At 37.1% G+C, this 12,966-nt stretch overlaps 1 protein-coding gene across 1 annotated transcript; it reads left to right on the forward strand.

The window, feature by feature from the left end:
* The first annotated feature begins 6,833 nt into the window (after window positions 1-6,833).
* On the forward strand, window positions 6,834-12,409 carry LOC143578184 (uncharacterized). Its single transcript, XM_077061847.1, has 2 exons — window positions 6,834-7,274; window positions 11,217-12,409. The coding sequence occupies exons 1-2, from the start codon at window positions 6,900-6,902 to the stop codon at window positions 12,228-12,230; spliced, it is 1,389 nt and encodes a 462-aa protein (XP_076917962.1). The 5' UTR covers window positions 6,834-6,899; the 3' UTR covers window positions 12,231-12,409.
* The last annotated feature ends 557 nt before the right edge of the window (window positions 12,410-12,966 follow it).

The raw sequence follows: 12,966 nt of genomic DNA on the forward strand, positions 1-12,966 counted from the left end.
GAGGTGCGATGCTCGTGTGGTGCAGGGACTTGTTACCAAATCTCCAGGACTGAAGCAAACCCAGGTCGACAATTCTTGTGTTTGGTAAGTGTTTAACTAGTCACAAATTAGGGTTCTTGTGTGTTAATCAAACTTGATTCTGTTACTTAAGAACTTAAGATAATTAGGGTGAGATCATTAGGGCAATTGTATATTTATGTGATATTCTTCTTGTAGTTGTTTATGTGAAATTCATCTTTGTTATATGAAGATAACTAGTACAATTTTAGGTTGTTTCTTTGTTGATATGTTATATTCATTACAGAAGGGGAGTTGTGGATGGCTAAAATGGGCTGATAATCCCACATATCCCGGTTGTGAAAAGGTTATTCATGCTATGGTGAATATGATGATTAAGAAAGATGAGTTTGCAAGAATGAAAACCAAAGAAAGTAACAAGTTTGAAGATGTTATTAGAAATTAGTTGGTTGTTGTTCTTTGTGTATGTTTGTGTTTATTGATTAGTTGTGTAGATTGTATTTGTAGTATGGGATAGTGTAATGTTTGTACTTGTAATTCTCTTTTATTTTAAATATTTATAGCTTGTTGTTTCATCTATTTACATGATTTATTTTGCACATTAGCAGTCATGTTGCAACGATGATGAAATTAAGAATGACGAAGTGAATTTGGGAAAGCATGAGTTTGAGAAGGATGAAAGGAAATTTGACAATGAATCATGTCAATTTCAATAGAAGGAAATAGGTCAATTGGAAGAACATGAATTGCAGGCTTATTTAGTGCAAGAAGATGAAATATTCAGACCAAATGAAGAACATGAAATGGAGTAGGGCCATGGCTATGACCCTGAGGTTTTGAAAGCAGTTTATGACTATACTATTGAGCCGGGGAATATTACTATCATGATCCATATGAAGCCGACCCCATGTGGGACTCTGACTGGTCAAATAATGTTTGTCATTGGAAGTAGCAGTGAACTTGATTTCTAGTATTGTTTGCATTTTAGTTGTAGTGTAATGTGTTATTTTGAATCAGTTGTTCTAATAAAAGTGTCTGCAAGAGATGTTGCTGGTAGTGTTTGATTTAAGTTTCTTTTGACTTGAAAGCATTTGTCAAACCAACACAATCAATATGCCATACAAACCATAATTGTCAAACATTCTAGTTAAAAATGTCATAAAAGAAACCTGGAAGCTACAAGTTTAAAGTGTCATACAAACCATAATTGTTTTGAAATTATCTACCACAAACCAAATACATCCACATTATAACAGGTCACCTTGTTGACTTCATTAGGGTTGACTTGGTTGTGGAGCTCACTGCGAAGACTTGATTTCTGATCTGGAGCTTGTGACTGCACTGGTTGTGGCCTGCAAGTCCTGATGTTGTGTCCATAATTTCCACAGTTTTTACATTTCACACTTTACCCCACCCTAGTTAGTCTGCTTTCTGTAGAAAACACTTGTTGAACCTCCTTTATTGTCATCTTCCACTTCTTCTTAGATGCCATTATTTTTTTCTCATCATGTGCCTTCTTCCTGTTCTTCTTTGGCCTCCCAATCTATGTGAAAACAAAACAAATAAAGTTTGACTGCTTAGATGTTTAACAGCTGTTGCACATAACAGACTACTACTTACATGATTATGATGTTTAGGAGGAGTTAATGTTGTTGGGCATTTTGAACGGGTCAACATATAAGGCCCTGAGATTGTCATGATTTGGTGCATATACACTTTCTTCCAAGTGTCTAACCAGTATGCTTCATCAACCAACTTTTCCTGTGGACCAATATGGATGTTATTTTCTACCATGTCAAATAGAGCAGCAACCCCATGTTTGCATGGCATACCTGTCAAGTCCCACCTTTTGCATGTGCAAGTCCTTTTATTCACATTCACAACACATTGGCTCCTCATACTTATAACCTTCCAACATAATCACCATATTAACAAATGATGCTCATAATATCATACTATCACAAATAATGTCATCTTCAATAATGTTACCTGGTAATTAGCTTCGTCTGTCATCATAACTGACAATTTACTTGCTTCTGTTTGTATTTCATCCCATTGTTTGGTTGCATATGGTGTTAAGGGGCCCTTGGCAGTTGCTTTCATTTTCCTCACATTCATAATCCTCTTTGTCATATACTCTTTGATATACTCTAAACATGTTATGATAGGCTTGTCCCTTGCTCCAACCAGTTGGTTGTTAAAAGATTCACATACGTTGTTCAGTAACATATCACTCTTTGCCCTTCCTGAAAAATGTGATACTGACCAATGTTTAGCTGAGATTTCATTAAGCCAGAGAAACAAATCAAGATTAATTTTCTTAATCTCCTCCGTAGAATTGTTGAAGTAGGGATGCTTCCCTATAAAACAAGCCTTTATACACATCACCTCGCCAGGTCTGCCTCATGTTTTCATGGATGTGTCTACCATAGTTATTAAAATCGTCCACCCGCTGCGCCTAGGCGCTATTTTTATGAATTTTTTTTATTATTTACTAACTGATTCATAAAAAAATTACCCCAAAAAGGCGAATTTACATAATTTAGTTCAATCTGTCTATATAACCATCGACTATTCTAGATGTTGAATGCTTATTGAACTTTGTTATTGTTTAATAATTATTTTAATTTGCTTTGCTGAATTTCCATTTTATGATTTATGTTTCCTTCTATATGATTGAAACTTTACAACTAATATTAAAGGTGAAATTTTTAATCTAGAATGACTAAATTTTGATTATTATTTGTTCCAGATTTGGCAAATACAAATCTGATTTTGTTTAGGTTAGGTTAATTAGTAATCCAGTTTAACCTAAAATGTGTAGCAAATGACTTCAGTCAGTCGGTAATTTATGTATGCTATGATGCTTATAAACTTTAATTTGCTTTTGGTATTGGATAATTTTTGGTGTTGGAACCATGTTATTCAAGTTTTTGAATATATGATAAAATTTTAATATTTTTTCATTGTGCTTTTTTTTTCTCGGGCCCTCGCTTTTTTTTGCGCCTTGCGCCTAGGCCGATGGAAAGTCCTAAGCGCCTTGAGTGCATCTAGCACATTTGATAACTGTGGTGCCTACAACAAAACGATGCCCGACCCTAGGGAAAACTCTCTCAACATCTTGAATGAGTCCCTACAAGTTTCAAAACAACATTTGGATGTACTATGAGTTTGCATATAATGTTAAACAAAACTTAAATCGAGACATACCTTTTGTCGGTCACTAATGAAGGTGAAATTAGCATCAATAGGCAAGGCAAGATCATCTCCAAGGTTCGTTAAGAACCAACTCAATGACTATGCGCATTCAACTTCCACTATTGTAAAGGCAACTGGGTACAAGCAATTATTACCATCCGTACCAACATCAGTCAATATCTGATCATGATATTTCCCTTTCATGAAATATCCATCCAACCCTATAAGTTCTCTCCCAAGCAATTTAAAACCTCTACTCAAAGCAACATAACATACATATATTCTTTTGAATTGCCTAGTTGGACTGCTAGGGTTAGAACATGGTTCCACATTCAATTTTATGGAACTCCCATGGTTTGCTTCTAGAAGATCATCAATATACGATATGAGGTTGCTGTATTGTCTGGTGTAGTCACCATCCTTCCTTTCCCTAGCTACTGTCTTAGCTCTTCATACCTTGGCTTCTGAAACCTAGATCTGATGCTTCTGGTGGATTTTTGTCTTCAAAGATTTGGAAGCTATGTTCGGTGTTGTTTCAAGCTCATATTCAATCTCTTTGGAAATTGTTGACATGGTGTACAAACCGATAAATAGACTTTTTAGACACTCGTGTTGGTTGGGAATGGTCTTCACACACCAACTTTCTTCAAGGGAGGCTCTTGAGTAGGGCTGTTCACGAACCGAACCGAACGCGGGCATGCTCATATTTGGTTTGGTTTGAAAGCGAGCTGAACCGAACAGATTGAATTTAAAGAAACGAGCGATATCTTTATGCTTGACCTTGGTTTGGTTTTGAAACCGAGCGGCTTGGTTCGGTTTGGTTTTGCTTGATTTCGTATAAAGTTTCCAACTTTAAATTTCTAAAACTTCAAAATATCATTAATTCAAGACTTTCAACTCTAATTGTCTAACTTTCACCTTTAAAATGTATAAAACTCAAAGTTAACACAAAACATATATAAAACGAGCGGCTATGGTTTAAATTTGAACTTTGAATTCAACACAAAAGAGGGAAATTTTTAAAACTTAAAAAAATAGTATACTTATAAAATACATAAAGTTTATATATAAAACTAATAAATAAAAAATAATTCGAGCAAAACGAACCGAACCAAACCGAGCGAGGCTTTGCTCGTGCTTGGATTGTTTTTAAACCGAACCGAGCCGAACGGCTCACTTCCAAACCGAGCCGAAATCGAACGAGCAATTTTCGAGCGAACGACGAACGAACGGCGAGCAGTTTGGACATCCCTACTCTTGAGATGTGCATAGTCCAATGGAAAGTGGGTTTCATTTTCCTTATTGTTACCTTGGTCTTTTCCTCACTTGTCACATTTGACCCTTCACCAGCAACCAAATTTGGATTGCCCCCAAACATATCACCCTATACCTCATTGGTTCATTTTACTTGATATACAGATCTCTTCTACCATGAAGAGCATAACTCTTAACCATCTCATTAAGCTCATCCTTTGTCGCTATTAATTGGCCAACATAAAAGGGACAATCATCATTGACCACACTATCTAACACACTCACACTCTCATCATCTGAGCTCTCATAATCATCCATGTATGGATTTAAACGATTTCCATCAGAATTATTATCGGTGTCTTCCTCCACATCAAAATCAACAATAGCCTTATACAATCTCATGTCAACTTCTACCTCCTCCTCATCACTACCTCCACCATCACTATCACTCAATTCATCAACACTTTATACCCGGAAACATGTATCAAATGGTTTTTCCATGTTCTACAAAAATTTCAACAATGTGACTACGACCTCTAACTATATCACAAACATCTAAAAAATGATATTCTTCAACTAACGGCTTTAAACCCAAATCCAAACAAACAAACGGATGTTTGTAATGAAAGTAATAAACAGACGAATGTTTGTATTGTAACTTATCAAGTATTTGTTCCAACATCCCTTTACAAAATTTTTCGACCTCAACATAGTCAACAAAATTTATCTTACCTCCCTCGTATATTTTTTCGGGCTTATTTAAGAACACGCCTCCATGGAAAAGCTTTGTAGTGAACATTGTGAAATCATCACTTGTAACAACCATTCATCGCTCAATAACAATAACAATTTGAAGATTTTGCAAACATAGTAAATAGTAATCACTTACCAAACAAGTCATCGGGGTCGCAATACTCAGTTTCAGGCCTTTCACTGAATGAACCGGCCGCCATTGTGACTAGCGAACAACTTTCTGGCCGTTGACAGGTTGACGATTGAAGCTTCGTTCAACAAATTATGGGGTGGCAATGTGGTTTTTTTGGCCGAAGACTATGATATGACCAAAGTAAAAACCTAATTCGAGAGATATAAAAGTACATCAAGGCATAACGAGGTAAAAGACGATATTGTCCCGGCTCATCAACGGTCAAATAATAGTCAACTAACGGCAGGGGCTATACTGAGCCCGTCGGGAAACTGCGAGGGGTCAAACGCACGATTTAAGAATTAGTGGTCCAAGGATGGCCCTTCCAAATTTTACATGGAAGCAAATCATAATTTTTTCTTTTGAAAACAAACAAAGGTGTACAAAAACGGGTACCAGAACCGAACCGAAAACGCTCTTACACTCTGTTACAGAGTTTCATTTAAGAAGAGAAAATATAAGAAAGGAAAAAAGAAGAGAAAGGAAAGGAAAAGATGTGTTTTTATTCTGTGTTCACTAGTTTAATGAAAGGAAATGAAAGCTTATATTTTATGTGTTCCCTAGTTAGGAGGAAAAGAAAGGAAAGTTGCAATTTTACCATTATATCCTTATGTTACTTCCAAGTGTTCATTGCTCGTTTAAACCAAAAAAATTAACAAGCCCAACTCGAGCAAACAAAACTTAGAACAACCGAGTTGTTTACAAATTTATGAATTTGCTAAATAGGAAGCAGGAAGGTCCAAAAAGAAAATCCCAAATATAAAGTAGCAATTTCCATTAAAGAGCCAAACATGAACCATGATTTCATGAAAATCATAATAAAATTCATCATAACTTCAACTAAAAAATCAACATCAAAACATATATCATCCCCACAATGAGAACAATATCGAAACCAAAATCAAATGGAATAAAAAATTGGAATCAATATTCTGCTACAAACAACTTACAGACATGCTCAGTTCATTATTTTGCTACCAACAACTTACAAACAATTGGAATCAAAATCAAATAACTGATGATCTTGTATGCTTGAACAAACGAATAATAAGAGGAAAAACGAATTGACCTCGGGTAGTTAGGGGATTGAATATAAGAATAATAGACTCAATCGGAGATGATAAAGGGCAATTGAGGTAGAGGGAAGGTATTTCGTATGCTCATCTACTTCCTTTTCTCTCCTTTCCTTCCTTATCTTTGGAGTAATCTGATGATCAACGGCTGGTTAGTTGGAGAAGTTCAAAAACATCTGACCTAATATAAATGTGATGAGGGCAATATAGTAATTATCACCCTTTTTCTTTTCCTTTCCCTTCCATTCTCTCCGATTAGGAAAGAAATCCACCGCCATCAATTTTCACTATTTTCCTTTCCTTCTAAAATAAATCCTCCCACTTTCTTTTCTCTCTGAAAACTAACTGAAACACAGTGCTAATTCTTCTTCTCCTTGTTGATTTCCTCATAATAATCCCCAATTCATTCTGAAAACCCTAATTTCCGATCAATGGATTTATCGAAAGTGCCTGATTCCCAACGCCAAGAACTCGAACAACTCCAGAAACAATTTCACGAACATCAACAACAACAATCTGCCGTTGTTCAACCACCTTACGATTCATTTTATCAACCCTACGTTCCATCTCAGCCGTACGATCCGTCCTACTATTACAATTACCCTGAACGTTACGACGCTAATCCTTATTACCAAAACTATTACCCTAATAATAATAATAATACTTATCAACCACCGCTGTATAATGCCCCCCTAGGGTTAGGGTTTGGGCGTCCTTTAAATCCTACTGCAGCGGCATTGTCTCACCTCACTCACTTTCCAGTGCCCGGCGGTGGGCATTTTGATCAGGCCCATTTTCGTCTTCCGGTATGTTGCTTCTTATGTTTATTGTTTTTCCAATTATTATTATTATTATTGTGTTCTACAAACAGCTATTCAAATATACCAATGTTTGTATATATATTTTTGATAAATAGCACTCCTTGCCTTTCTTTTGCTCGCCTTTTATCTTCTCATCTTCTTGGCATAGACGATGCCGAAGCGCTCGCCTAGGAACTAGAAGCGCATTTATTGAAATTGGGCCTAGGCGCAAGAAGCGAGGGCTTCTAATAACTGTGGTTGTTACTAGGGCTGTTCATGAGTCGGGCCGGGGTGGGTTTGAGCTTGAGCTTGAAATATAAACGAGGCAGCTCGGCCTGGCTCAGGCCCGGACTTGAAGTTAAACGAGCCATGACCCGAGCCATGCTTGGGTCTTAGTTACAAAAATGAGCCAGCTCGGCTCAGGTCGTTTCAAATCAAGGTTTTTTAGCTAGTATTATTCGAGCTTTAATCGAGTGAGCCCGAGCCACAAGCTTTTTGAACAGCCCTAGTTGTTACTTATTGTTGCAATGAGAGATTTTGTTGGATATATTGAAGAAGTTGTGTTATTACTTATTGTTGCAATGAGAGACTTTTATTTCGAACTTGGTAAATGAAATGCATCTATCAACTGTCCATGATATTGGCGACACTCGCTTAGGGATGTGTAACACAATTTCTCTATGTGTTTGTTTGGAATTTGGATGTGATATGTTTATTGTCGATATGTTTTTTTACACTGCGATATCACTTATGAAAGCCTTTTCTGTGCAACTATATATAATTACATATCATCATCATCATATGACATACATGCATAATATTTTGATGGAGTCTCATAGTTCATGATGGTCCATCAGAGTGCTTATATGGTGATTCGTTGTGTAAATTTGAAGCAATGTATATGTTTTCTTTGTATTTATTTGTGCGATTCTCAACATGATGTTGGTTAACAATATTAATATCACTGTCTTTGATTGACATAAAAGGGCTTAGGTGAAGATAATAGGAAAAAAGAATGATGGGCATAAAATGGTACTTGTCATAGTCAATTGTTAAAAGAAATCAAGTGTGACATAAATTGAAATGTACCAAGTGTGAATTAAGTTCACATCATGCCCATGTAGTATCTAAGAAGGGCATTAAGGGAGCATTTGGACTTGCGTTTTGTTTCTGATTATCTGATTACCGAAGCTTTTTTTTTCTTATGATTAGATGAATGCATTTTGTTTTTCGTTTATTTGGTTATTTGCATAGTTATCAAATGCGATAAGCGCTCGAAAGCGTTGAGGTGGGTTCTAGCGCTCAGGCGATAAGCGCAAAAAAAGCGCCCGATTTTCAAAATAAAGCGCACATTAAAAAAACAAAATTTTAACTAAAGTAGAAATTCTTAATAAGAAAACAAACATTCATTCTTGAAACAGTTCATAGAACAACCAAAATTCAAAACATGAAGTACCAATATATCTTAATAAGAAAACATAGAAAAACCAAAAACCAAAAAATGAAGTACCAAGTACAATATAAAGTCAGATAAGATATCATAAAATGCAGAATAAATAAGGAAAAGAAAGAAATCCGAATATAACAATAGTTTTGTTACAAAACTAACATGTAAGTTCTGAGATCTTGGCGATTTTGGTGCATTAAGATAGGATTATGGAAGCCTTAAATAGTGGAGTTTTAGGTTTTACTTGAGAATAGGAACATGTGTGATAAATGACATTTAATACATTTAATATTTAATACGCATGGGAACTGATTATGCGCTTTAAATATCTGATGCATTAAAATCGCAATAAATTCGCCTCGCCCAGTAAATGCGCTTAAGCACCCAAAGCGGTCGATTTTAACAACTATGGTTATTTGCTTATTTAAGCGTGATATAGTCATATAAGGATAGCCAGTTTCATAACAGATCCTGCTGTAACGAAACCTTTTATTCAAGGGTAAATAAAATTAATCAGTTCACCCTCTTATATTCTAATTTGAGTAACTTTTATTTCACTTTCATAACCTGTGTCTTTTTCTTAATGTGTCAAGTTTGGTCAGTAATTTTGTTATCTGTTTACATGATGAGTTTCTGCCAAACATTCAAACATAGTGTTTTCTGTTTATTGCAACTTCATAACCACATCCCATTACTATTTTCCGCTGCCAGTTTTTCTACAGCTGGTTCTCGATTTTGATTGTTACTGTTAGTATCGCATAATCACTTTCAACACGCGCATCCAAACACTTCTAGCTCGTGTATAAGTGCTTCCTAGATATGGTTTATTCGGTGATGTCTCTTTTCTTTTTTTTCTTATCTTCACTGGTTTTGCTTCAAACTTCAAATTAACTTGTTTTTGGGATAGAATGTCATCATTTGAAGTGGATCTTAGCCATGGATTACACATTGTTTCAAATTTACTAGCTTTAGAGTTACTATCATGGCTGTCTACATGCTACATGGTGGTAAAACTAATGTCATAGGGTTTTCAGACTTCCACCCACCAAGCGTCACTGCTTGTTAACGATTATGGATTCCAAGAGATGATTGTGTAGCAAATTGAATGTGTTTTTATTCTCTTTGGACTTGCATAACTGTTCAGGTTTTTGTTAGAGAGCATGCTGCTCAATGATCCCCAACACAATTGATGCGTTTGAGGATGTGGAAAAACATGTTGGTTCTTCACTTGGCACTTTTTAGTCTCTTATGGAAGAAGAATAAAAAGAGAAATAAAGGTAACATATATATATGTGATATCATCAAAGAGGAAGCTGGTGTTCCAAAACATCAAGTAGGTTAGCACCGTGCATGAGAGTCTGATTGGACACTGCCTACTGAGACTTGTTTTCAGTTTCCCTGTACTATGAAAACATTGCTCAAGCTGGTCATTTGTGATTCTCAAAACCTATGTGATGTTTTGTAACTACTAGGGTTTGAATCGGTTGATGATGAAGAGCTGCATGTTGATAATGGAGAACTTCATGCTTCAATTGGAAGATGCTGGAGTTTGACATGCGTCTCATTTATTAGAGGTGGCAAGATGGCATGATAGGTTACAGATCAAAATGAGTTCTGCTTGAAATGTTTTGCTTTCAATTATAAGTTGAAAGTTTAAACAGGTCTAGATCAGGTTGACAAACAGCCAATTTTGTCCATTTTTATAAATAGTTAAAACGTTATTATAATAATAACGTAAATTTAAAATAAAAAGCATTAAAAAGGCTGTAAGCATACTCCACTTTGGGTCTTCCAACCTGTTTGATCCATTTGATCTGTCTTCTAATTTACTTCTTTGATTTGACTCAGTTGTCCTTTTGGAGACAAGAATCAATTCATTCATAAGTGAATCGTTTGAAATTGCCACCTCTAATATTTATTATCGTCTGATAGAACCACTTTTCTTGATACTGAAATTAGTAATTTGGCTTAGCAATGAGAGCTGACTAATTATTAAGTGATCAGCGGTCTAGTTACAGTATCAAGGGATGAAAACTGGAATGGTTTTGATTCAGTTTAGCCGTTTGGCTAGTTTGTATTGTTCTTTTGGTATCAGGTAGCATATTTTTCCCGATATATCACATTGGGTAGGTCAATTCAGCTATAAATATGCCAGAAGATCTACAGTTTAGTAATCTTATTCACATGTCAAGTATAAGAAATTAGAAATGGTACTGGACACACCCACAGTGAGTCTTGTAGAATCATATCTCTATTATGTGCTGTTACCTTAAGTTAACTTATTCTGTTACTATAATACATGAGTTTAACAATATGGAAGTTTTTTCCTTAGACGAGACTTGTAACTTCTTTTTATTACAAATAGTTAATATGTCCAGGCCCTTATTATTTAAAAAACCAATGTATACTGTGATTCAGTGTGTGTGTATCTATTTATGAAGATTCTTGATTGCATGCTTCATGAATTCATTCAATTCTTGTTAAGACTCATGATTTTGCAGGTTGGTCACCCTCCTTACAATGGTGGTAGACGGGGTGGAGGTCCTTTTAGAGGAGGCGGTCATGGAAACCTCAGTTTTCGGCCACCAAATGCTGGTGCATCAGGTCCACCTTTTCGTGGGCGTGGGCGTGGGCGTGGGCGTGGGCGTGGGCGTGGGCGTGACCGTGGAAGGGGTAGGGCAGGCAGGCAGGGCCCAGCATCTTCTGATCCTGAATCTTCAGCACAACCACCTGCCCGAACCGCATGGTGTGAAGTCTGTAAAATAGACTGCACCACTGACGAAGTCCTTAACGTGCACAATAACGGGAGACGCCACAAAAAAAATCTTCACAAGTTGCAACGTATGAAGAGTGCGAGTGCGGGCACGGGCACGGTTGCTCACCAAGCGGTTGTCCAGACAGAAAAAGATGAAACACCCGCTTCAGATGTCGCTCCTGAAGTGCAAGAAAACGTCCCAGAAACTGAAACCAAACCCGATAAAACTGATAAGCAAACGGATGCTGGTGATGATAATGAAAAACCGGAGGCAGTGAAAAATGAAGTTGACAATCAAGAAAAGAAAGACCGGATGACACGTAAGATGAAACGCGGTTCGCGTGGCATTCGTGGCGTGCGTGGTGGGGCTAAACGCATGAGGGTGGCGGGTCCACGAATCTGGAAAGAGGTGATGCCGTTGGTGTGTGACTTGTGCAATGTAAAGTGTGATACACAGGAAGTCTTTGACCGCCACGTGGCTGGTAAAAAACATAGGTCTAAGGTCAAAAGGTTTGAAGGCCATCAAGCCATGTATGGGCCCACAGCAGTCCAGGCTCTTTACCCACCTAACCCACTTTCACAGACATTGGGTCCTCAACCACCGCCAGCCTATAATGGTGCATCGAGCTCGTATCCGGTTCCACCTCCACCTCCACCAGAGGCTTATGTACCACCTCCCTATCAAGCCCAGAACCCGAACCCGCAGCTGGCTGATGCGCCTCTGGAATTTGGCACCCAAAATGCTGCATTAACTGGATAACCATATGGTGGCATTGGAGTTGAATAATTAGGTGCTGTGAAGTTGCATTCATGGCTTCAAATGTGAAGATGAGATATTTTTTAATCAAGTTCTGTTTTAGGCTTCAGAATTATTATATTTTTCTTGTCATATGACTTAAAATTCAAGTATGGGAAAATTATCTGTTACTTTTTGCATTATTAGACTCTCAAGATTCATGGTAACATGTTATAGATTACGTGAATTATTTGAGGAATTCTTGTTAATTAAATGGGTAAACGATCAGAGGACCGTGGCTTCGGACTGAGCAACATCTGGGGCACCATTGTTCAGTCCGCTGGATCCAATAGCTTTTGGGGCAGTTACTAGTTAGTGTACCGTCAATGGACAATAAATGTCACGACGATAGTAGTACTAGTAAATCATTTGGATAGTAACCACTGATATGCCCTCAAAAGGTGGTCAGATAATACCTCAGATCTCTAGCAGGCCCAACATATAACGCTTTGACAAACGATAATAGACCGTAATTGATACCTAGTCACCATGGCTACAAACGGAAAGCGACCTCATATGCGTTTGTCAACATCATATTGAGATATCGCCAAAATTAGGCTGCGGGCGTCAGTTGTAACTTGTAACTATTCCGAACGGGTATCTTAGGAGGAGAAAAAAAATTGGATCTTTTGCAAGCATTGTTGGACCAACACAACTAAGATACCGGTACTGTGTTCCCGAGTTTCATTTAAGGAGAGAA

The sequence above is a fragment of the Bidens hawaiensis genome, unplaced genomic scaffold (genome assembly GCF_021521415.1).
Source record: "Bidens hawaiensis isolate Kalapana, Puna unplaced genomic scaffold, B.hawaiensis_p1.1 tig00029053_1, whole genome shotgun sequence".
Classification (NCBI taxonomy): domain Eukaryota; kingdom Viridiplantae; phylum Streptophyta; class Magnoliopsida; order Asterales; family Asteraceae; genus Bidens; species Bidens hawaiensis.